This window comes from Brassica napus, chromosome A8 (genome assembly GCF_020379485.1).
Source record: "Brassica napus cultivar Da-Ae chromosome A8, Da-Ae, whole genome shotgun sequence".
NCBI lineage: Eukaryota > Viridiplantae > Streptophyta > Magnoliopsida > Brassicales > Brassicaceae > Brassica > Brassica napus.
In genome coordinates this window covers 10,190,245-10,214,979 of record NC_063441.1, presented here as the reverse complement: position 1 = coordinate 10,214,979, position 24,735 = coordinate 10,190,245, and the positions used below count along the sequence as shown (strand labels likewise).

General features: G+C 35.1%; 2 protein-coding genes across 2 annotated transcripts; both read right to left on the bottom strand.

The window, feature by feature from the left end:
- Positions 1-8,252: 8,252 nt before the first annotated feature.
- LOC106359582 (monothiol glutaredoxin-S4) lies at positions 8,253-10,434 on the bottom strand. Its single transcript, XM_048738639.1, has one exon. It carries the CDS (start codon positions 8,796-8,798, stop codon positions 8,490-8,492), a length of 309 nt encoding a protein of 102 aa, XP_048594596.1. The 5' UTR covers positions 8,799-10,434; the 3' UTR covers positions 8,253-8,489.
- Positions 10,435-20,346: 9,912 nt separating this feature from the next.
- Positions 20,347-23,103, bottom strand: LOC106359581 (monothiol glutaredoxin-S4). The gene has a single exon (XM_013799255.3). It carries the CDS (start codon positions 20,781-20,783, stop codon positions 20,478-20,480), a length of 306 nt encoding a protein of 101 aa, XP_013654709.2. The 5' UTR covers positions 20,784-23,103; the 3' UTR covers positions 20,347-20,477.
- Positions 23,104-24,735: the final 1,632 nt, after the last annotated feature.

Below are 24,735 nucleotides of genomic sequence, written 5' to 3'. Positions count from 1 at the left end.
ACTTGAGTTTTGTTTGTAGGCTAATTGCAAAAACCTTAAAAGGGGTTTATTTTGGTTAATATGATTTAACATTTTAATTTTTTAAAGAACTCAAATCAAAACGAAATCCCACTTAAACGAGAAAAACATTTAATCATAAACTTCGATTTATATTAGTTCGACATTAGAGCAATGTATACTTTTTAAAATGTAACATGTTATATTTTAACTAATTATTTTTTTGGTAAGCATTTAACTAAAAAATACCTCAAAAAGAAAACAAAACTATACCAAACCGTTTTATATTAGTGTAATATTACACCATTGACTATTTTGTTACATTTAAAACCACACAAAACTCGGATTGGCGACTCATACTTTAAGTCAATATGAAAGCTGCATCGCCATACTTTGTGAAGACTCGAGATCGTATGATATATCTCCAGAATGGTCTTTTGATGGTTTACGTGGCCTCTTTATTTACAGTCAAAACAACTTTATTCTCACGAAATTTTGGGAATAAAGCCAAATTATGCATGATTTTTGACATCGCATAGATTCGATCTCATTCCACGAGGATAAGGCTCAAAGGAACAAAAAGAAAATACCTCAACTGTGATCTGAAGAGTCATATACTACAAACTTCAAGGTGATGTTCCAAAAAAAAACTTCAAGGTGATCATATCCCGTACGTACATGTCTTACGTAAAACATACTATATCGTATCGCATCAAATTCTACAGCTACGACATACCATATGTCCATATTATATTCTTATGCTCTTATACGTTATAAAATATTGAATTAAAAGTAGTCTACTCAAATTAACTTTTAATTTGGAATCTCATTTCATTTTTATGCAAACATCAATTTGTGTTCGAGTTTGAAGCGCTGGAGTAGTTGATGTATTAATATTTAATGAGATAATTACTATGAATTATATGAAAACTCCTATTTAGCATAAGTTTAGGATATATGCTTTCTAAGACCTTATTTGTTGTATAAATAGAGACATTGCCCATGAGCATCAATAACACAAATGATCAATTCTTTGATCATTCCTTTACAATATTTTCATGGTTATAACTTCCTCATTCTCATGTTTTCAATTCATTTACAATAAATTTAGGTGCATTTAATGGGTTTGCATGTACATTTGCATTGTGGACCTTGTGGAATAGATACTTAGGTGAATGGAAGTTTTTGGAAAAGGAGTATATATTAGCAAAATAGAAATTTTGGAGTCGAGAAAGCTCGTAGCAGCCTAAACTAGCGACCTATACGGATGGTGTGTCTAGCGGCCTATTCACTGCCGCTACAGGAATTTCAAATGCCCGTCAAGAAACCAGGGGCATAGGGACCTACACCTAGCGGCCAATGCACAACCACTTCAGCGACTCAGAAATGAAGAACAAATTAGCAGGAGGCATAGCGGCTGCTTATAGACATGCTGCTAAAGAGGGGTATGTAGTGCCTATACACAGGCCGCTATGGAGGGGCTGTAGCATCTTGCCTAGCAGCCTATACACAGGTCGTTACGCTACACATCAGCAATTGACCAGCTTTTTTACCCATATTTTTATGGGTTGACCCAGAGTTATTGGGTCGACATCATTTTTAAGACCTATAAAAGGCATTTTAGGGGAATGAAACTCTAAGCCTGGATTTATCTTAGTTTTTTTTTTTTTATAGATTTTAGACTTTGAACTTATGAATGTTGCTTTTGTTTATGGATTTATTTTTTATCTTGTTTACTCTCTGGCGCAGCGTACAAACTGTTGAACGGTCGATCAAGGACCCTTTAGGGTTCTAGAGACATGTTCTTGGATCAATCAAAGAGTTTTTTGCGATAGCTTCTTCGAGACCAACTTCTTGTAGATGAATTTAATCTAATCAAATAAGGTATAAAGCAAAAGTTCTGTTTTTAATTATCAAAAGTCTTAATTCATAAACAATGACAAAGAAGGCTATATATAAGCCAAAGCTAAACACCAAACCCTAAGATAAACATGCTTAAGATAAAAGACCTAAAGCCCATATAATTATCATAATTATAATTAAATAATGTAAAAGAGGAAAAATACTAAGTCATAACGTTAACCACGTTACTTGTCGGTCAAGCATGATGCCGCTGCATCAGGTCCCACCGGGTTTGAAAGATTCGACCTCGAATCGAAATGGAAATCTCCGCTCCCAAACATTGAAGAGAACCATCTGACTTATGTTCTTGTCCCTCTCTTCTGAACCACCTACAATCTCATATGTCCCTTTAATCTTCCATGACAAAGTAACTGGTGCTTGATCACACGTACAATCATCTTGCTCCAGCCAAATGACGTAGCTGGTGCTGTGGAGAAATCTTGTTCGCCTTGTGCTGTGGAGATCATGAACACTCACCCAAAACTCCAAATGTTCCAACACTTTAGCTCCTAACACCTTATCAAATTGATTGACGAAACACATCACTGTTTTTTCTCGTGGAAACAACACGAAGAAGTGCATACGGTCACGAAGCTGCAAATACTCCTTGATAATAACTTTCTGAAGAAAAGCTCTAGTAGGAAGAATGGCACCATAAAGATCTACTATCCCCATCAAAACAAGCCCACGAAGATAACTAGGTGGCCACACCCATCGAAAGAACCACTCTCCACACCAAATACCAATTTCCATCAATTCATCATAAGAGAAGCGGAATGATGTTGTACGCATAACTCCAAGCTTTCCCACATTCACATCAAAGCATAACCCAAGTAGTAGCAAGTTAAGAGGAAAGAACACTGTCATTCGCCACAGTCGATGCTTCAGCATAAACTCTTCTTGGATAATGATCAGATAGATCATGGAACAACCAACTTGATTCACATGATGTGAAGAAGAATCAACAAAGAAACGAGAACTTTGGACTACTCCAAGTTGCATGTTGACTAAAAGAAGATCATGGAACAACCAACTTGATTCACATGATGTGAAGAAGAATCAACAAAGAAACGAGAACTTTGGACTACTCCAAGTTGCATGTTGACTAAAAGAAGATCAAAAGAATCTGTCTTCGTAAAATGCCAATCCTATTCAACACCACAAGCGTATCTCCTTACGTCCTCAAATATCTTTTCACAAGTTTTAAAGTCAAGGAACTGGCAGTGGTTATTGATCTCACTATTTATTGATCTCAGCAAAATCTTCAAAAGAGACCAAAGAATAATATACGGTGGTTGCACAAGTCCACGAAGCTTAACGTGAAATAGATGGTAATTTGCTAGAAGCTGGAACACCTTATTCCATGGATCTTGAAAAGGAAATACTTCTTGACTAATGGCCCCTAGTAGAGTAGAAAAATAAATCCACGATGGTAGTGGCAGGAAAATGGTGTTACAATGAACCCATATAACACAACTGTAGGCCTCCCACAAATATTTGCTTGAGACGCAAGTAACGTAACTCCTCCAAGTTGATCTCGTGGATATGTCATTTAAATTCTTCAGTAACTTATCAACATCCCATATTCTCAACTTATGAAATCCACAATGCCGCACTTGCCAATAAACAACTGACTCCAAGCTCCCTTTTCTGAACCGTAGCGGCAATATATGCATTCGTAAGAAACTCGAAATCCTTGTAATAAAAACTACTGTGATATTGTAAGAAAATCCCAATATTCTGATCGACGTTGTAGGAGCTAATAGTGGCCACAAAAACATAGAGTCCTCTCCGCCAGTGAATGCATAAACCAGAACAGATCCAAGTGAAGACACTAACCGTCGCAGAAAAGAAATATCATATATAGCAGTTAGGACTTCCGCATGATTCTCTTTGATAAGGTTCTTTAAGAAACTATCACTACTCTCTTTGATATTCCAGTTGACCATAATCACATTTGTCCAACATGCTAAGAAGGTTGTGTTTCTCTCGAACAATACATCCACGTAACTATGACTTTCACCAGCATGTAAGGATCGTCCACTGACAAGTGTCGCCATATAAAGCTCATTCTTATGAATTTTGACATGGATTGATGCTAAAAATACCTCGTTAAGGATGAGTATGCTTTCTAAAGAATGATGATGGGGGATCTCTAACCCAAGAGAGATTATCGTTTGCTCACTACTATCTTCATCAGATGTGGGATAAACATCTCCCCCCACCTTCTCGTCATTGCAATCCTCCACTTCCTCTTTTTTTTAAAGTCTCATGTGAGCTCGATGTAGGTGCCAGTACTGATCGCTCCTCTGTTTTACAGGTGTGACAACACATTGTTGCAAGATGCTGACAAATTCTTCACCAATCAAGCATCTCTGGGTTTTAAGAATAGCAGACATGCTTCCCGTACTCCATTGTTGACGCACACAGCCTTGACGTTGCAAGAGATTTATCTCACAATAGCGAGTGTACACGTTTGAGACGGTGGGAAACTCCATAGCTGGATTCTTATCAGATTCGAAAACAAAATCAGGTTTGTAGGTTTCCACATAATTACTTCGAACATATACAGTGTGTGAACCTGATGGACCTCCTTGATAACCAAGACCAGCCGTTGACTTCTCTGTTCTACCCATACGTAGGATCTTGTCTAAAGTTGTGGAGCCTTTATTTAACATTCGTATGTTCCTGCGTATTTCACTCAACTCATGCTCCAAAATCAGGTTTTTCTCCTGCTCTAAGAGAAGAGCTTCTTCAAGTTTAGTGATCTTTGTAGTCAACATTTTTGTATCCTCTTGTTCAGCCTCACGATCTTGGTGTGGAACACGATCCGGTGGCTTACGATTGATGTGTTGGTTAAAATTATTTCTCCATGCACCATAATTCATATGTTTCTTCTGTAAATCCAAAAAGGTATTGCCAGCTCTCTCGTCGCATATAGGAATAAGTTCTGGTTTGGGAACATCCATATGATCTTCTCTTTGGTTGGACCTACTGCTCTTCCAAAAATAATTATCACTTTGGCCAACTGTTTCCTTCATCGTTTGACAGAGAGGAGAAGTATCCTTGAGATTAAAATCAGGTATAATACCATTATTTTCACAAAAGCTTCATTAGAAAAAGTTGGAATTTCTTCGGCATAAACTGATTCATTAAACTTTATGCTTTCATCTTCCACTTTTCCCACTATAACTTGGTTCATCTCGTCTTCTTCGAACATGTCATAGATTGGAGCAATTTCTGTAACGTCTTCATTAGCCACGTCATGGGTTGAATTTTTTTCTGTATCGTCTTAGATCAGACACATCAAATATTGGATCAAAATTTTGCTCTGAAAAATTTTCTCCTTCTTCTTCTGTATCGGAAACGTCAAAAATTGGACCTCCAAGTTGAACAACATAAGAGTTATCATTGTCTCTTGTGTCATAAACTTTTATATCCAAGTCTTCATACTTATTATCAAAGTATGAATCGTTGTTGTTGTTGTTGCGGATAGGGGGTTGACAACGAAGGCGAGATAAAGGATTTTTGTCCTCCTCAAATTCGTCGTCGATACCAGCTTGGTTGTTGCGTTCTTGGCAAAATACAGGAGTCGCATGCTGTGTACTCAAGGCGGCCACTGCAGCTGTAAGGTTCTCGATTTGAGCTTGAAGATCTGCGACGGCTCGTCGTGTGATTCCAGTCTCTCTTGGAGGAACAGCTTTCTTTAGCCTCACCATTGAATCGTAGGAGCGTAGCAAAGCTCTGATACCAACCTGGTGCAGCGTACAAACTGTTGAACGGTCGATCAAGGACCCTTTAGGGTTCTTGAAACATGTTCTTGGATCAATCAAAGAGTTTCTTACAATAGCTTCTTTGAGACCAACTTCTTGTAGATGAATTTAATCGAATCAAACAAGGTATAAAGCAAAAGCTCTGTTTTTAATTATCAAAAGTCTAATTCATGAACAATGACAAAGAAGGCTATATATAAGCCAAAGCTAAACACCAAACCCTAAGATAAACATGCTTAAGATAAAAGACCTAAAGCCCATATAATTATCATAATTATAATTAAATAATATAAAAGAGGAAAAATCCTAAGTCATAACGTTAACCACGTTACTTGTCGGTCAAGCATGATGCCGCTGCATCACTCTCTCTAATCTTTTGATTATGCATATATCTATCATGTGTGTATGTGTTTTCATGTGATTAGTGAGTAATTCTTTTAGAGCTTTTGAATTTGGTAGATTAGGATGATTATTATTGATTTTTGATGTTTGGTGCTTAGTTTACATAGATCCTTACTTGATTGATGTTCTTAATGCTAGGATATGTTGAAAAATCATAATCTAGATCATAAGGTATTTGATGAAATGCTTGAAAAAATCAATCTATGTGTTTTATTTGTTAGCCAACGGGAGTTGATGTAAGAGTTGTTTAATGGCAACTAAGACTTGTGATCCATGCATGATAGATGATAATTAACCAATGCTAATTGATGTTAAGAACTTGATTAGCATATAAGTTATTACACAAAAGTGAATTAGCTTAGATTATTGATCCTAAAGCTAAGGATTAACAATGGTTGATTGTTTCAGCATCATAGATTAATATTTGATCATCCTTATCAATAACATTGATCCGCATTTGCGTTTCTTGCATTGTCATCAATTTGACTTTTGGTTGACTTTTATTGAGGCTTAGTTAGCTTCAAAAATATTTCCTATTTGTTTAGATTACGGAATTTTGTGCATTCTTAATGCTATAAATCTTTAGTTTTATTTGGATTGGTTGGACGGCAACAGCAGAAAATTTACTTTAGAATTTATCCCGTATAATTTTTTTATTAAACATTAAAGGATGTAGCTTTAAAATTTACTATACCTAAAAAGATGAGGTTTTAGAAAATAATATTTTTATAGCTATTTTTTTGTTTTTTGGCTGTAGCTTTATTTTTTTTTTAAGCTATAGAAACCAATATAAAGCATGCTTGGTAATTTTTGAAGCTGTAGATAAAAATTAAAGCTAAAGTCACCTCCTATAACCCAACCAATCACCCCCAATGACATGTCATTCAATTGTGGTATTATATACAGTAGCATGTCCTGATTTCAACATATCTCAACAAACCTGAATTTTGCATCGCGTTCGTAATTCGTTTTCTCATACTTTTTTGATTTTGTCCAAAAAAAAATGAAACTTCTCAGTGAAAACTGTTAGTATAGCATATTTTCAACGGATTTCACAGTTTCTCCATAAAAAATAGCCTATTTCTTGGAAGAAAACTGTAAATATTTGTTTTATTTGCTAAAGTAAGACTCATGGTTCTTTAATAAAATATATTAAAATTTTATAACTAAGAATTCATTATAAAAGATATACGCAAGATTATCAAAAAAGTATATACAAGTATAAATGTGAGAACTATGGCACAAACGTATAGCAAAAAGCACACGAAGACTATCTCTACAAAGATATGTGTATTACTAGTATTCTTTTAAATTGAACTTACAAGTATCTCCTTAAACATAACTTCAACAAGTCAAGTGGGGATCAAGACCCACTTGACTTGTTGCTCTAGCCTCACACGTCCTAAGGTCGAATACAAGACCTCTAGAATCTCTCTCCTTAGCCCTTAGTACTTTCACTTGCTTACAAGCTTATGAAACCCACTCTTATGCTAAGAATACAATTTCAGCGACAACCCTAATACATATGTAGTAAGAGACTATATATACAAAATAGTCAAATCGACTAACCTAGCTTATCTACCCAATATTTACTAACTAACCAAACATGGTAAGTTCCCTAAAACTCATACAAAATCTTTAAGGAACTTCCCATCGTGAGATCTCCCTTTTCCAAGGTGAATCTCTTCATGCTTGCCCTTCAAGATGTCTTTGCATTAATTCTAACTTGGTCCGCAATCCGTTCTTCAAGTCTCGATCTTCACTTCGTCTTGTTCATCCGTATGCGCACTCATTGTCGTAGACTATGCTCCATTCGTTGTTGTACTTGCGTCTATATCAGAACTTCCACATGATCTTTGCATCTTCAACAGAATCTTCACGTTTAGATACCAGTTTTATCCGTTCGGTTTCATATTGATAATTCGGATGTCCTGACCCTCACCAAAGTGAGTCCAGACTAGAGACCGAGACAACTACGGACCAGAGTCACACGAAGAACATGGGACGATCTTCTGTCCCGGGGCGCTGCAGAACCGCATGTGAATACTGCAGTGGTCGGAATTAGAATCCAGGTGACGAAACTCACAGCCGTGAATCCTTTACCACCAGAACTAGAAGCACCGGTTATATATTTGTACATTTGCTATGTGCCATTTATTTTCTAAATGCATGCGTGCATTTACAAAAATGTACGTACATATATAAATGGCTACGGAAAGATCCAACGCTAACCAATTTTCTATCAGAAAATTTAGCCACACGTTACAGAATAGGTACCCACATATGTCACTATCTATCCTTTTAAAACATAGATAGACAAAACTTTCATACATACATTTATATGATTTTTTCATCCTTTGATTATTGTCATTAATTATCAAACTACGTTCGGTCGTAAGTATTTGTTTATATTAATCAAAGCCATAACGCCCCAACGCGTTTAAGCATCGGAACGAGAGAGCGATTGAGATGAAGACTCATGACTTGATTGGCTCCACTGACGAGCTGACCTCCTATGAACACCACCGGCACGGTGGGGCTGCAGTCCAGCTGAGCCAGTGCTTGTTCTATCTCCTTTCCTCTGTTGATCTCATCTAGCTCACAGATCGTCGGGTTCACGCCAAAATCTAAGAAGAGAGTCTTGATTGTGTGAGACATGCAGCACGAGTTCTTGCTAAAGATCACAACCGACTTCTCGGAAATCATCTTCTGTAGCTTCTCCATTTGTGTAAGAAATGTGAAGCAAATATTAAAACTGAGCTTGCAGTTGGAAAATTGGGAATGTTTTGATTAAAATGTATGATAAGGGATGATTACTAGAGGACTTTTAAAGAGATTGCGATATCTTTGTGTGAAGATGATAATTTGAGTTTAAGTATTTGATGTTGTGAAGGGTCTATAAGGGTTCTTTATATATAATTTCCTAAGGTACGTAAATCTATATCATATATGCGTTTGTAGCCATTTTTTCTAAGAATCAAGTTTTTTTTTTTTTTGTGAACTTTTAAGAATCAAGTTTATTGGACAAAAAAAACACATTTTAAATAATGAAATTAAGATAGTGGGAGAATCTGAGAATTTGAGGCTAAAATCGGCTCGCACCTCCTTCACTCTTTGCCTCTTACAGCTAACGAATAAACTATCAACTAAATCGATAAAACGTACAGAAAACAAAATCTTTTTTACATGCGAGGAATATATAAAAATTTTGAACTAATGCGAGGAATATTTTATACGGACAAATAATGTCATATCTTTATAGTACGGCCAGTCGACCACATATTTTCATTCTCAAAGGATATATAGTTTACGGACCGGACGACTTACCGGGTTGTTGGGTCACTGGATCGACCGCGAGTGAACCGCGGTTTAATAAATAAACTAATTTTATTATATAATAATATATCAGCTATGTAAATAAAAATATAGAAACTAAAGTTTAATATTTCCTAAATGTTTTTTAGAAAATAAAATAATAGTTTGGATATGTATATATTTTATGTTTAAGAACATTTAAAAAAATACTTAACTTTAGTTTTTATATTTTTATTTTCATTTGACATACAAAATATCAAAAAAAAGTTTAGACTACTTAAAATTTTCTCGAACAAGGTAAGAGTTATGATATCTAAAAAATCAAGACACAAAATTTATAAATATTTAAATGTCTAATATGAATAATAAATTAAACTTCAAATACAAAATAATCCAAAAGTAAAAAATCATTATAATAAATTATCAATAACGAAAATAAACTAACACCAAACCACATGAACTAATTTTGGTTCTCTCTACCATCGTTCACTTTATTTTCTTCAGGTGACATAGTGAAATTTTTATCAAAATTTAAAAATCACAAATATAAAACTAAAAAAAAGAAAACCTAACTTGTTTTTTTTTTGTCAATACCTAATTTCTTAATTGGAAATTTAGAATATATAAAATATAATCTAAAAATATAATTAAAAACTAAAACAAGAAGTAAAAGTTATTTATTGACTTAACTGGTGGTTCAACCGGTGGTTCAACCGCTATCGGGTTCTATGTTTTACTAAGCTTTTTCGGGTTTCTAAATATTGGGCTTTTCATAAAATCCAAACTAGATTTTTTCTAGATCATCGGATTTACCGGTTCAACCGTGGGTCCGGGTCAGGGTTTCAAAACACTGAGTTTATCACATTACGTACATTTAATTAAGTTGACTGCTACGCATAGATCCATAGTTTTCATATTTAATTTCTGTCATGAAAATTAGAAAGTTTTATTGTGGAGCCACTGGATTATCCGTAAAATCTAGCTGATAGCGGTTACATTATTATTAGCATTACACTATGGTAAGAAGTCCTTTTTCAAAAAAAAAAAAAAAATTACACTATGGTATATATATATATATAGGACCAGGGCAGAACTGGTCATACATCTGGGACCTCGTCTCGCAGCGGTACGGTCTGCAACAACCCAAATGAAACCGAAACTGCAGTAGGACATGACAAATGGTCGCGGGTAAGCTCATTTGCCATCTCTAACATGCTATTTTGTAGTAAAATTCAAAACCACAAGAAACAAAATCTAAAACATTAGAAATTAAAGTATTTGTCTAATCTAAACCAAATATAGAATAAATCATAATTTTAATCCGAATTGCAATAACAAAGTAATAAATAAACTATCACCTAAACAAAACAAGTAAAAAACAAGTTGCAAGAAACAAGATAAAAAATTTAAATAACCAAACATGTAAATGAGAAGACTGTCTCAAACTTATTGTTAGTTCAATAGAGGTCATTTAAGTTCAAAAACAAATTTTGTTGCAGATATAACTTCATATATATGTGTACTCGAAAGGGAGATTTTTCCAGACATCCTATGCTAGGTGAGGTACTATGGGTGTGACTCTCAATATGAATAAAAGATTTTCTGAAAGAACTATCTGACAGCTTCTTCTGGAAAAACTCGAGGTTCCCCTAGTATCCAATCTATCTTTAGCAATATCAAAGTAGAAATTTGACATATCAATAATTGTGAGTCGTTGTATGATCTGGAGTATTTTGAAAAACTGGTAGTTCTCGTAACACTTCTGTATTTTCTTTATAACATTCTCAAGCTGGAAGAGAGCATGCTGATCAATGATGGGAAAATATTGGTGTGGAACATCATTTTCAACTCTCCAATCATAAAGATTGCCCAAGATATATCTCTACATTCCTCTCAAGTTCCTATATATGTCAGACTTTTGCCGCAGAATTTGTGGGTCTATCAGTACACTAGAAAACTAGAGACGCAAAAAATCAGCTCCATACTGTTAAAACCACCTTAGCAAAACTGTTTGACCTTAAACTAGATTCAAACAAACAAACTCTAACACACTCTCTAATAAACTCGCCAAAGAAAGTTAGAAAGTTAAGTTTGTAAAATAATGGAGAACAGAAAAAGAACGCGAAAAATATAGAAGATGAACACATGTAATTATTTACCCAGAGTTCACCTAGAATGGCTATGATGTCTCTGGAGCTTTGCAAGAGGCAATAATTTATAATCTTAAGAATAAAGATATAAAACATCTCTCTCACAAGCTTACAATTGCCTTACTTGGACGAGAGAGAAGAGTATACACGAGCTCTTCTTATATAGTAGGAGTCTATTACATTAACCTAGCTGGATTATGATATTCAACCCTTTCCATAAACCTATTAGGAATATTTTCAAAATATTTCTAACTTCCATAAATCTTGAAAGTAATATTTTCAGGATCCTATCAACTTCCATAACTTTATAAAAGTGATATTTCTCTTTCCTAATATAACATCATTGTCTTGGTTTAAGTTAAACGATCTTGTTTGATTTTCATCACCAAATCCTGACGAAATCCCTGACGGATTCCTTGACGAATCGCAACAACCACCTTGATGACATCAAACGTGATCCACTACTTAGGTTAAGCAAACATGTGCTTTGCCAGGCGATATCGAATGCTCCTCAATGTTCGGACATCCCAAAGGAAGTCCACCGCTTCCTCAAACTTCTTAACCGGAACAACCCTGGTTAATATATTAGCAGGATTCTTAGAAGTACATATCTTCTTCACACTTACATCACCTTGAGCGATAATTTTCCTGATGAAATGCATCTTTCTGCTGATGTGTTTAGTACTCTCATGATACACATTGTTATTTGCTAGAAAAAATGCACTTTGAGAGTCACACGATATATCCACCGTGTCTTGCTTGAATCCAAGCTCCTTCACTAAGCCCCTTAACCACATTCCTTCTTTAAACCGCTTCAACCAGCGGCATATAATCCACTTCAGTAGTTGACAGAGCCACTACACATTGTATACTTTATCTCCAACTGATTGTATTCCCACCAGCTAAGAAAACATAACATGAGATCGACCTTCTGTTGTCCAGCTCCGAAGAAAAATCAAAATCACAGAAATCTTCAGTCCAAAACACTTCATTCTTCTTGAAGCACACTTTCAGATTTTGTGTTTCCTTCAGGTATCTCAATACCCACTTAACCGCAGTCCAATGAGCCATCCCAAGCTTACTCATAAACTTGCTAATCAACCCCAACGCATACGTCAAATCACACCTTGTACCTATCTTAGCATACATTATGTTTCCGACAGCATTAGCATATGGAATATCGTACATACTTGTTTCTGCTTCATCATCATCTACGGCAGCCAATTTGAAATGTGCATCAACAGGCGTTGACACACTCTTTGATCATCCATGTTGAATTCCCTGATATAACCAGATTGAGATATTGTCAGAATCCCCCTTTCACGATCTCTCTCAATATCTATTCCTAAAACTCTCCTTACTGGACCCAAGTCCTTCATCTCAAATCTACTGCTGAGTAGTTGCTTACCTTCCTAATCTTTGCCGCATCCCTTGACGCAATCAATATATCATCCACATATAACAACATATAGATATATGTATTCTTGGTTACCTCCTTGATGTAAACACAGTGATCATAGTCACTCTTCACAAATCCATGGCTAATCACAAACTGATCAAAACACTCGTTCCATTGTCTTGGTGCTTTCTTTAGTCCATAAAGAGCCTTATGAAGTAGACAAACGTGATCCTCCTTTCCTTTAGCATGAAACCCCTCTGGTTGCTCCATGTAAAATCTCTTCTTCAAGTGTACCATGAAGAAACACAGTCTTTACATCAAGTTGCTTAAGCTCTGAATCTAGATTCACTTTAATTGACAACATGAACCTTATGGATACATGTTTCACGACGGGTGAAAACACATCTTGATAATGAATACCCTCTCTTTGAGAGTATCCTTTAACAACTAACCGAACCTTGAATCTAGGCTTCTCAACACCAGGTATACCAGAGTTCAGTTTAAATACCCACTTCCAGCCTATCACCTTACGCTTAGTAGCCTTCTCACAAGCTTCCAGGTTTGGTTCTTATCCAGTGAAGTCATCTCTTCACTACATGCTTCATCCCACGGTCTTCTCTCTTTGATGTTCATCACTCCATGATACTCTTGAGGTTCTTCATCACATACATCATCAGATACATATAGCGCAAATGCTGCTACATCCTCTGAGTCATATTACTGTGCATGTGGTACTATTCTTCTCCGAACTAAATCTCTTGCTAGCTGATATCCTTCCAGACGTTCACCTTCTTCATCTACGTCAACCGCTGACTCAACTGTTTCGTCAACAGCTCCACCTGAAGTCTCAACTTCCGGTTCTGACGCAGATCCTGCTCGAACTCCCAGCACAGCTGTGTCAACTGCTTTTACCTCGCAGAAATTCAAATCCTTGTAGACCTTATATTCTGTAAATATCATATTCTTGCTAATAACACACTTTTTCGTTTGAAGAAGCCAAACTTTGTATCTTTTCACACCTGATGGATAACTGACGAGGATTCTCTTATTAGCTCTGGCCTTGAGCTTTTTTGATCTGCATGGACGTAAACCGATGATCGAAATCTTCTTAGGTGCAGATAACCACGCTTCTTGTCCAACCAAAGTTCCTGTTCATTGTACCAATCTATGGCAGAAGATGGACTCATGTTTGTCACATATGCTGACATAGACACCACTTCAGCCTAGAATTGTTCCTCTATACCCGACTCCACCAGAAAACATCTCACCTTCTCCATCAGAGTCATGTTGATACGTTCAGCTACACCGTTCTGCTGTGGTGTATGTGCACATGTCCTATGTCTCATGATTCCATGGTGCTTGTAGAAGTTGTTAAACTCTACGTTACAGAATTCAAGTCTATTTTATGTTCTAAGACAATTTACCTTCTTCCAGACTTGATTCTTCACAAACTTCTTCAAAATTTGCTAAATGCTTCACATTTATCAGCTAAGAAATATACTTAGGCCTTCCTTGTGTAATCATCAATAATAGACAAGAAGTATTGATTTCCTGACAGATTTGGCATCACATTCAGAGATCCCCATAAATCAGCATTGACAAACGTTAGAGCTTCACCTGTATCATGTTTCCCGATGTGGAAGCTTGAAATCTTCTACTTCCCCATCACACAGCTCTCACAAAACTCCAATCTTCCTCTTATCAATCACCCCCTTTCAGGCCAGAATCTGTAGATTCTTCATACTCATGTGTCCAAGACGTCTATGCCACAAGACTGTCTCATCCTTAGATTGTTTTTTCATGACGCTTTTGTTCACTTCACCTGAAACAGTTTTACCATCTAACATGTACAATGACCCAAACAAGGTTCCCTGAAAAGCTAATTTACCATGCTTGTAAAACCTAGTCTTAACATGTCTACCACTGTGCTTAAAGCCTAAAATATCCAAGGTTCCAGTAGATATCAAGTTCCTACTAAACTCCAGAATATACATGGCATTCGTGAGTGTCTTCACAGAACCATCATAACCTTTGATGTTGATTGTACCAATCCCTTGCACTCCAACCGCACAATTATTACCAAGAAGAACTTGTCCCAAAGTCAGCTTTTGGAACATGTGAAACTAATCCCTCATACACGTCATGTGATAGGAACATCCAAAATCAATCACCCACTTATCATGATGCAACTTATCTGAAACCGACAGTGCATCATTCTCTGAATCAGGATCTATCACAACGGCTGCTTCAGCTTCGTCTTCTCCTCTACCATGCTTCTTCTTGTATGCATAACACTCCCTCTTGGTGTGTCCCTGCTTCTTGGAGAACCAACAAGTTATCCTAGACCCTGAGGCCGATCTAGACTTGCCCTTATCGTTCCTCACATGATCTTTCTTCTCAGTCATTCCTCTAGCATAATATCCTTCACCATTATCATGTGAAGCAGTAGAGGTCTTCAGATCCTGATCCCTAGACTTTGCTACACTTGTTACCTCTTCTAACGATAATGTATCCTTTCCGTACTTAAGCGTTTCCTTGAAAGAGTTGAACCGTGAAGGAAGTGAATTCAGGAGCAGAATCGCTTGTATCTCCTCTGACACAGTTCCATTCACGCTTGACAGGTAAGAGACAATCTTCAAGAATTAATTTATATTCTCATCCATACTCCGAGTACACAACTTGATCTTGCTTAACAAGTGATCTCCAACATTGAGAATGATCAGATTCATCGTCTTCCCTGATCTTTCAAGGCTTTAAGCTTCCTCTTTCACCAACCGCTCCATGTAAAAATCACCATCTTCATCCTTCTGAATCGCTGATATAGAAGGTGACATAGACTCTTCTAATACATCCTTTAAACCAAGGACATACATAGCATCCTCTTCTTCCACAATGAGAAGTATCCCTTCCCATCAAACCGCTTCACTTCAATTCTTGCATTCGCCATTGACAACCCCCACCTGGCTCTGATACCACTTTGTTGAAACCACAATAGAAAAACTGTTTGACTTTAAACCACAATTAAACACACAAACTCCGACACACTCTTTGACGAGTAATTCTTGGGTTCACCCCTAGGGTGAACCTAGACCCCTAAGGTGAACCTCTAGGTTCACCAACCAATAGTTTATGGTTATTTGATATTTGATATCTTTTAAAAAAGGAAACAAAATAATAAGAAATTTAATTTATATTATATCTTTTAAATAAAAATATAAAAATGCCTAAAAATAGTAATAATTGCAAAAAAAAATAATAAACTAACATCGTTAATGCCGCCAGCACAATGCTAACCCCTAAACTCTAAATCATAAATTCTAAACCCTAAGCTTTTCGATAAACTTTAAAACTTTGGATAAATCCTAAACCCTAAAACATCAATATTAAAAACTAAATGTTAATAACACTAAATCCTAAATCCTAATCACTAAACCCTAAACCCTTGGGTAAATCGTAAACCCTAAAACATAAATATTAAAAACTAAATGTTAATAACACTAAACCCTAAATCCTAATCATTAAACCCTAAACCATTGGATAAACCACGAACCCTAGAGTTTATCATTTATTCAAGGGTTCATGGGTTACCCAAGGGTTTAGGGTTTAGTGATTAGGATTTATGGTTTAGTATTATTAAAATTTCATTTTAATATCTTTTAGGGTTTAAGATTTATCCAAAGTTTTAGGATTTACGCAAGGGTTTAGGGTTTAAAGTTTAGTATTGTACTGACGGCGTTGACGATATTAGTTTTTTTTTTTTGCAATTATTGATATTTTTTAGGTGTTTTTATATTTTTATTTAATGATATAATATAAATTTAATTTCTTATTATTTTGTTTCTTTTTTTAAAAGATATCAAATATCAAATAACCAAATACTATTGGTTGGTGAACCTAGAGGTTCACCCTAGGGGGTGAACCCAAGAATAACTCCTCTTTGACAAACTCGCCGATGTATGTTAGAAAGTATAAGCTTGTATAATAATGGAGAATAAAATAATAAAACGGAAAATATAGAAGATGGACACAAATAATTGTTTACCCATAGTTTACCTAGAATGGCTACGTCTGTCGGGCCTGACAAGAAACAATTCATTATAACTACAAAGATATATAACCTCTCTCTCTCTCTCTCTCTCTCTCTCTCTCTCTCTCTCTCTCTCTCTCTCTCTCTCTCTCTCTCTCTCTCTCTCTCTCTCTCTCTCTCTCTCTCTCTCTCTCTCTCTCTCTCTCCCTCTCCCTCTCCCTCTCCTCTCCCTCTCTCCCTCTCTCTCTCTCTCTTACAAGCTTACAATAGGCTTCTTGACGAGAGAGAAGAGTACGCACGAGCTCCTCTTATATAGTAGGAATCTATTACATTAACATAGTTGGATTAGGGCATTCACCACTTTCCATAAACCTATTAGAAATATTTCCAAAATACTTCCAACTTCCATAAACATGAAAGTAATATTTCGAGGGTCATCTCAGCTTCTAAAACTCCATAAAAGTGATATTTTCATTTCCTAATATGACGAATCCTAATACGTACTTTTAGTTTTCCGTCCATCAATGAGCATATTTGGGTCAACCACATTACCCAAAGACTTGCTAATTCTTGACGAAGTCTCTGACGAATCCCAACACGTACTTTTAGTTTTCCGTCCATCAATGAGCATATGTGGGTCAACCACATTACCCAAAGACTTGCTAATTTTCGTACCATTCTCATCTAGTACAAAACCATGTGTTATAACGGTAGAATAGGGAGATTTTCCTTTTGTTGTGATTTTTGTTAACAAAGAGCTCTACAACCATACATGATGCTTATCAGTACCTTCTAAATACACATATGCAGGGAAACTAAGATCCTCATGTTTACCAAATAAACCAGCCCAAGAGGAACCTGAATTAAATCAAACATCCATTATATCAGTCTTGTTTTCATAATTAGTTGATTTATCATGATATTTCTCAGGATATATGTCTTCTACCAACATATACCATCATGTATCACTTCATTTTGGAAAATTATAGACTTAAAATGTTAAATTATCTTCATTCATTAGGGTTTCTTTTGTCTCAACATTATAATATACATGATTAGGGACATCCCATGTTCTTTTTCTCGAGATGCACCAATCAGAATCATGGACACATGAGATATTTCACTATTTTGTATGCCAACGAAACAATGAAATTATGTTCCTCTTTTTTCTCGTGGAGGACATGGTGTTGAAAGGCAATAATTCATCTCTGATCCTGAAGCTTCACATATGTCTGAAAAAGAATTTTGGAATGAAAGACTTGGGGCAGTTGAGATATTTTTTGGGATACAAGCTTTCTTCACTCATACGGGTCTGTTCCTCAATAAAGACAAATACACTACATAATTTTTTCAAGTAGCATCAATGTTAGACTGCACTCCCATGCCCACACAATTACCACTTCAGCTCTTTAGAGTTCCACATCAGGAAGAGTTCTTCACAAACCCCACCTACTTCCACAGCTTGGTGGGTAAACTTCAATACTTTACTATAACAAGACCGGATATACAGATTGTCTAAGAGGTATAGGATCCCTTCTTCATTTTTCAGAATCACAGACCAAAACTTCTTCAGAATGATCATCTCTCGCCTCTTGATCATCGTCATAAGCTATAAATGTATGTTTCGCATGAAGAATTAATTGCCGTTGCTCAAAACTTAAACCGGCAGTGTCTCTTAAGGTTCTCTGGTGAGTCCTAATCCGATCATCAATTGAACTAGATCCGTCAGAGATGTCCTGATCAGGACTTGAGACAATTATTTACTTTCCCTTTCTCAAGCATCTAAGAATTGAAGATATATCTCGAGAAATTCATGGTGGCAGCAAACGTGGAGACATAATCAGAAGGTCTAATTCCTAAGGGGGCGATACGATTCTCGACATATCTGGGGAAACGATTCCAATTCTTTGCTATATCGGGGTCAGATTTAGGATTAAACAAGTGGTTAGAAATAAACCAGGATTCATATGGTTCAAAATTAAACTGTCGGATTCCATGCGATTGCCAATATGTAAATTCCAATTTTCTTGGAAGACATGCACCGAGTTCTTTATTCGCAAAACCCACTTTATAAATTCATGAGATCGAGTTCGCCTCTCACAATGATCTGGGGGAGACTTATTGTTGTGGATGGGTTACATCCCTCAGATAATGCCCATCGAATAAACATAACTCAGCCCAGATCAGTTGAAGTTGACACACAGCTAATTTGATGTCGGCATAAGTTTAGACAGACTTAAAGGAAAAAGAAACAGGACTTGTATATAAAGAGATGGTTGAGGACCGAGAAGTCCATTTGCAAAAATACATACTTTTTGGCACAGAAATCAGGGTTTTACTTTGATCTGCTTGTTCTTGCCTATTTGACCTAGATCTCATAAATTCTTATAGTTCTCTTGTAATTGTCTTCTTGATCATCAATAAACGTCTTTCAAATAACTCATCATCAAATTTGTGCAAATTTTGAGTACGTACCAAGTTCAGATTAAACATCAATCTAGTGCCTCGTGATCTAGGCTGAAGCTAGTTGCCATTATTGAACGCTACGAGTTTTTGAAGAGAAAATGGAGAGCGTTTTAGGTTAGAGAGAGAAACGTGAAGAATACAGTTTGTACTATGTGTATAAAATTTATGGTTTGATATCTTTAATATCTTGCAATCGACTGATGTAGCAAGTATAGAAAGCTAATGTAGTAAAGTATACAACTAATAGTCTAACATAAACAACGGTTTCGCCTTAAAAGTGTGTATGCCCCAACCCGCTTATTTGCACATGTTCCAATCAGAGGCGGATCCACTTGATCCAATAGGGTATCCAATAGGGTGTCAGCTGACACCCTTAAGTCAGTAAAAATAATAATTTGTTCCTTAAAACATTGAAAAGTTAGCAGCTCTGCCGGAAAAAGTCCCATGTTGACACCTCCAAACCCCCAGCTCAAAACTCACTGTTGACATCTTTGTTTATTTTTGACACCTCTTAAATGCATTCTTGGATCTGCCACTGGTTCCAATATATGAGAAAGAGGTGAGACAATAGCCTTCTACATTGTTAGACTGTTAGTTGTTTACTTTACTACATTACCTGCTGATATTCAGCTTATTGTCTCACCTCTTTCTCATATATATTGGAACATGTGCAAATAAGCGGATTGGGGCATAAATTGCCTACATGTGCTTTACCGCATCTGATTTTTTCTAAAATTCATGCATGTATGTATTTTATTATAAATATAATCATGGAAAGTTAGAAATCCAACATTAGCTGATTTTATTATAAGATAAGTATAACCCCACATTAACAAAATAGGTATCCCCATATAACTATCTTTTAAAAAACTAGATAGATAGATAGATTTTTCAAAAAAAAAAAAAAAACTTAGATAGACAAGAGAAACATATTCATACATTCATATTATTATTTTAATTGATTCATACATGTATTGTGCTATTGTCAGTTTTTGACTAGTCTAGTACATTATAGATGATTAAAGTACGTTTAATTAAGTTTATATTTAAATCAAAGCCCCAACGCGTTTAAGCATCGGAACGAGAGAGCGATTGAGATGAAGACTCATAACTTGATTGGCTCCACCAACGAGCTGCCCTCCTATGAACACCACCGGAACGGTTGGGCTGCAGCCGAGCTGAGCCAATACTTTCTCAATCTCTTTTCCTCTGCTGATCTCGTCTAGCTCATAGATCGTCGGGTTGACGCCAAAGTCTAAGAAGAGAGTCTTGATTGTGTGAGAAATGCAGCAAGAGTTATTGCTAAAGATAACTACCGACTTTCCGGAAATCATCTTCTGTAGCTTCTCCATTGATGTTATAATGTGAAAGAGTTTTGGAAGCCGCAAAGTATCAAACTGAGTGTCTTGATTGAGATAAGAGATATACTAGGGATGATGACTATTGGAAAGTTGAAGAACTTATAATAGGGAGCTTGATGTCTCTGGGTGAAGATAAGAAGTGACTGATGAGTTTCCGTGTTTGATGCATTGAAGGGTCTATAAGGGTCATTTATATAAGGTACGTAAAGCTGTCATATTGTGTTTGATGTAGCACTTTTTCTAGAGAATTCACTTTATCCCGAAATCTAGAATTTTAAATAGAGAGCACATTTTAAATAATGAATATTAAAATAGTGGGAGTATATTTCACAGCGAAAAGAATAAACTATAAGTTCTTCGGTAAAACGTACATAAAATATAAAATGTGAGGAATATTTGCTACGGAAGAATCAAGTCATGTCTTCATAGTACGGCCATATATTTTGAACGTCTAAATATATATTTTACCAGATTAAGTAAACTTAATTTTTGTTTCTTCAGACAGTTGTTTTATTACTCAAGCTTGAGATAGTCCGGAAAATCATACCAGAAAAAAATAATCAATGTAATACAATTATCTATAAAAATTTTTTGTTATTTTAACTAATGAATCAGACGAAACATTTTTCGAACGAAGAACAAAAACAACCAAGAATTCCACGTATCTGTTTTTCAACTTCATAAAATCTTTCAGCTCAATAGAAAAGTTTGGTCATGCTCAAGGATCTTTGAACCATTAAGTACTAGTAATTAATGTGATACTGCATGCATAGTGCATAACTTTCATTTTTTTTTTCAAAATTAGAAAGTTCGGACCCATTGGATCTCAAAAAACCCAAGGGATCTAACGTTTGATTGTAATATTGTATTAACCAGAAAAATTTGGATTCGGACATGTGTTGTGTGTTGACCATTTACAAAAATTTGTGCTTTATGATGCTCTGTCTTATCAATTCATAGATAAAACTAGGTCGAGTATCGGTTCAGTATGATTTGGGTATTTTAGATATCGGTTAATTCGGCTAAGGGGCTAAAAGATCTATTTACTACATGACTAATTTTCAGTTCGATTAGGATAGTTTTAGGTTCGATTCGGATAGTAAAACTAGAAACCAGAAAATGCCTAAAAATCATTTCTATTTGATTCAGGTTCCGGTTCGGTTACTTCGGATAGCGGATAGTTTGGATAATTTGGGTTAAATATTTGGTGTTTTGGATTAAAATATCGAATAACTATTATGATTCAGATAAAAATATATGATATTTTGGGTTATGTTTGATATTTCAGATAAAAATATCCTGATATTTTAGGTAGTTTGGATACTTTAATTTAATTTAATTTCTTTCAAATATTTTCAGATACTTTTATAAACTTTTAAATTATAAACTTTTATAAAATAATTATATATATATTTTTTGTTATGTTATAGATATGTGTTACTAATATTTTTATATATTCAGGTACATGTTATGTTCTCGATTTGGTTTCGGTTTGGTTCGGTTGTTTGGATAGAAATATGTGATATCATTTGGATATTTTAGGGTTTTGGCCCGACTTCCGATTCAGGTATTTTGTTTCGATTATGGTTCGATTCTTCGGTTCTGGTGTTTTTTGGCCCTGCCTAAATAAAATTATTGTAATGCAATTTATTTATAACGAGGCTTTTGTGAGCCAAAACGAGATCTACATGTGACACAGTTTCAAAACCTTAGTTAAAGCTTACCCTTTGTCATACACACATATCCATGATAAACGTAGAACTCTTCTTGGTGAAGACTCGAGATCGTAGATCAATATCTCCAGAATAATCTTTTAACTTTGTTGTGTTGAGGATTGCGTGGCCTCTTAACCAACCATGAAAACATTTATTCTCACGAACTTTTCATCATACATCGATACTGGAAATAAATGTAAGTTTTGTAAGATTATTGACGTTGCTAATATTCGATCTTATTCCATGACGATAACGCCCAAATGGAACAATAAGTTTTTGCGTTTTTTTTTTCCTTCTTTTGTTGTACTGCAGGATGGAAGGTGGCCCAACATTATACGAAGAGTCGTTATTCATATATTACCAAATTACAATGTGGTCGTATTTACAGCTCGTGCATGTCTTACGTGCGTACAACAATCAAGAACACATATCGATTCTAATTTTATAACCTCATGAACTATTTTGGTAAGTATTAATTTGTTTTTTAATAAAAAATAAAGTAGGGAAATTGCCAGAAATACCATATTCATAGTATTACTTTTCATGTTTACACTAAATATTTTTACCTTCATTTTTAATAAAATGTAAAATACATTTATAACCTTAGAGTTAACTAATATAAATTTAGGGTTTAGAGTTGAAGAGTGGGGTAAAAATTTTGGAATGTGAAATTTAAAATTCTAATAAATATATAAGAAATTATAAAAAAAAGTAAAAATAATTTCAAAAATAATTTTTTATTTTCAAAAAGATATTTTGAAAAGAAAAAGAGAAATCGAAAAAAATAAAAGAAAAATTAGAAAAAAGTTCGAATTTGGTAAAGTATAATCCAAAAACATAAAAAAATATTTTTTATTTATTTAAATAATTATTTATTATATATAGAGAGAGAACATGAGTATAAGAGTCTTTTGCCACTTAATGAATAATGTATTTTTGAAAATATATCTTTAGTGGTGGTAAATATAAATAATGGTACTAAGAAAGTGGTAAACATGAAAATTTTCCAAAAAGTATTAATTTGTTTCATAATAATGAGAATGTTTGTTAATTTAAATATTACAAAGAGAGATTGCAGCAGACTCTCCCTTGCCAAAAAGAGAATAAAAATGAGGAAGAGTGTTATAACCTAGTAAGAGTTGGACTTAGTCATTGTCATATGTGAGACAGATTTGTATAAGAGAAATTCTTAGGTTCACCTCTGAGGTTTATTTAACCAATGATATCTTACCAATTCATATTTGCATTTTGAAAAAATGGTTAAAAATTAGAAATATAATTCACTACAAAAAAGGATAACGATAAACGATAAAATTTAATAATTAACATAAGATCACCATATTCTTTGCGTTTTAATTTATTGCGAGCATTACATTTTCAATTATTAGTGATTAATTACCTTGAGTGTGGGGCGGAGAGTAGGCGATGGAAGTCTATTATTTCGCTCAGTCCTTATTCGGTAGATAATGCCATGAGCTACAAGCCTGCTTATTGTCCTTGGGAATGTCTCGTCGTTGCATCATATACCCTCATGAATCATGATCATACCATCCTGTCACATTGTTTTTGTATTTTTCAAAAAGTAATTAAGTATAACCACTAATAAAGTATTTTAGCAAAACAAAAATACTACTGGTAAAGGGGAGCTTGTGGTCAAGTGGTAAGGAAAAGAGTTTGGGAGGCCAACACGTTTCAAGTTCGATCCATCTGCTATGCGAAACTAAGTCACATTCTTCCTGAACACCTAACATGGATATAGGCTATTGCTTTCGGCCCATTTGAATACCCGGAGAGAGGATCTATTCATGGACTGCACCTTCCCTTGTAGATTAGTCTTGGCCTTTTCATAGGCCCGGAATACCCCCAGATTCATCAATAAAAAAAAATACTACTGGTTTAAGTTTAAAACAAGAAAATAGGGAATCAAAAACTTGGTTTAATAAGAAAATGTTGCAAACGTGATTGTTGGGAAAAACACATTTAGTGCTATCTTGAATGAAATGGATACAAATAATTCTTTTATTGAAATTTTGTTGAAAGCTAGTAGTTTATCCAACTCATGGAGCATTTTTATTTTAGAACGTGTGGTATTTTTGTGTAATTTCATCTGTGTACGAAGATCATATATTGCACTATATTTATTGAAGTGATCCTGGATAAGATGATCATGTCCATGAATGCTCTCCAACGATTATGATGATTAAATAAACAGTAGATTGAGATGATAT

Coding starts and splice junctions, on each gene's coding strand:
- LOC106359582 (XM_048738639.1), bottom strand. CDS start 8,798: ATGGAGAAGCTACAGAAGATGATTTCCGAGAAGTCGGTTGTGATCTTT.
- LOC106359581 (XM_013799255.3), bottom strand. CDS start 20,783: ATGGAGAAGCTACAGAAGATGATTTCCGGAAAGTCGGTAGTTATCTTT.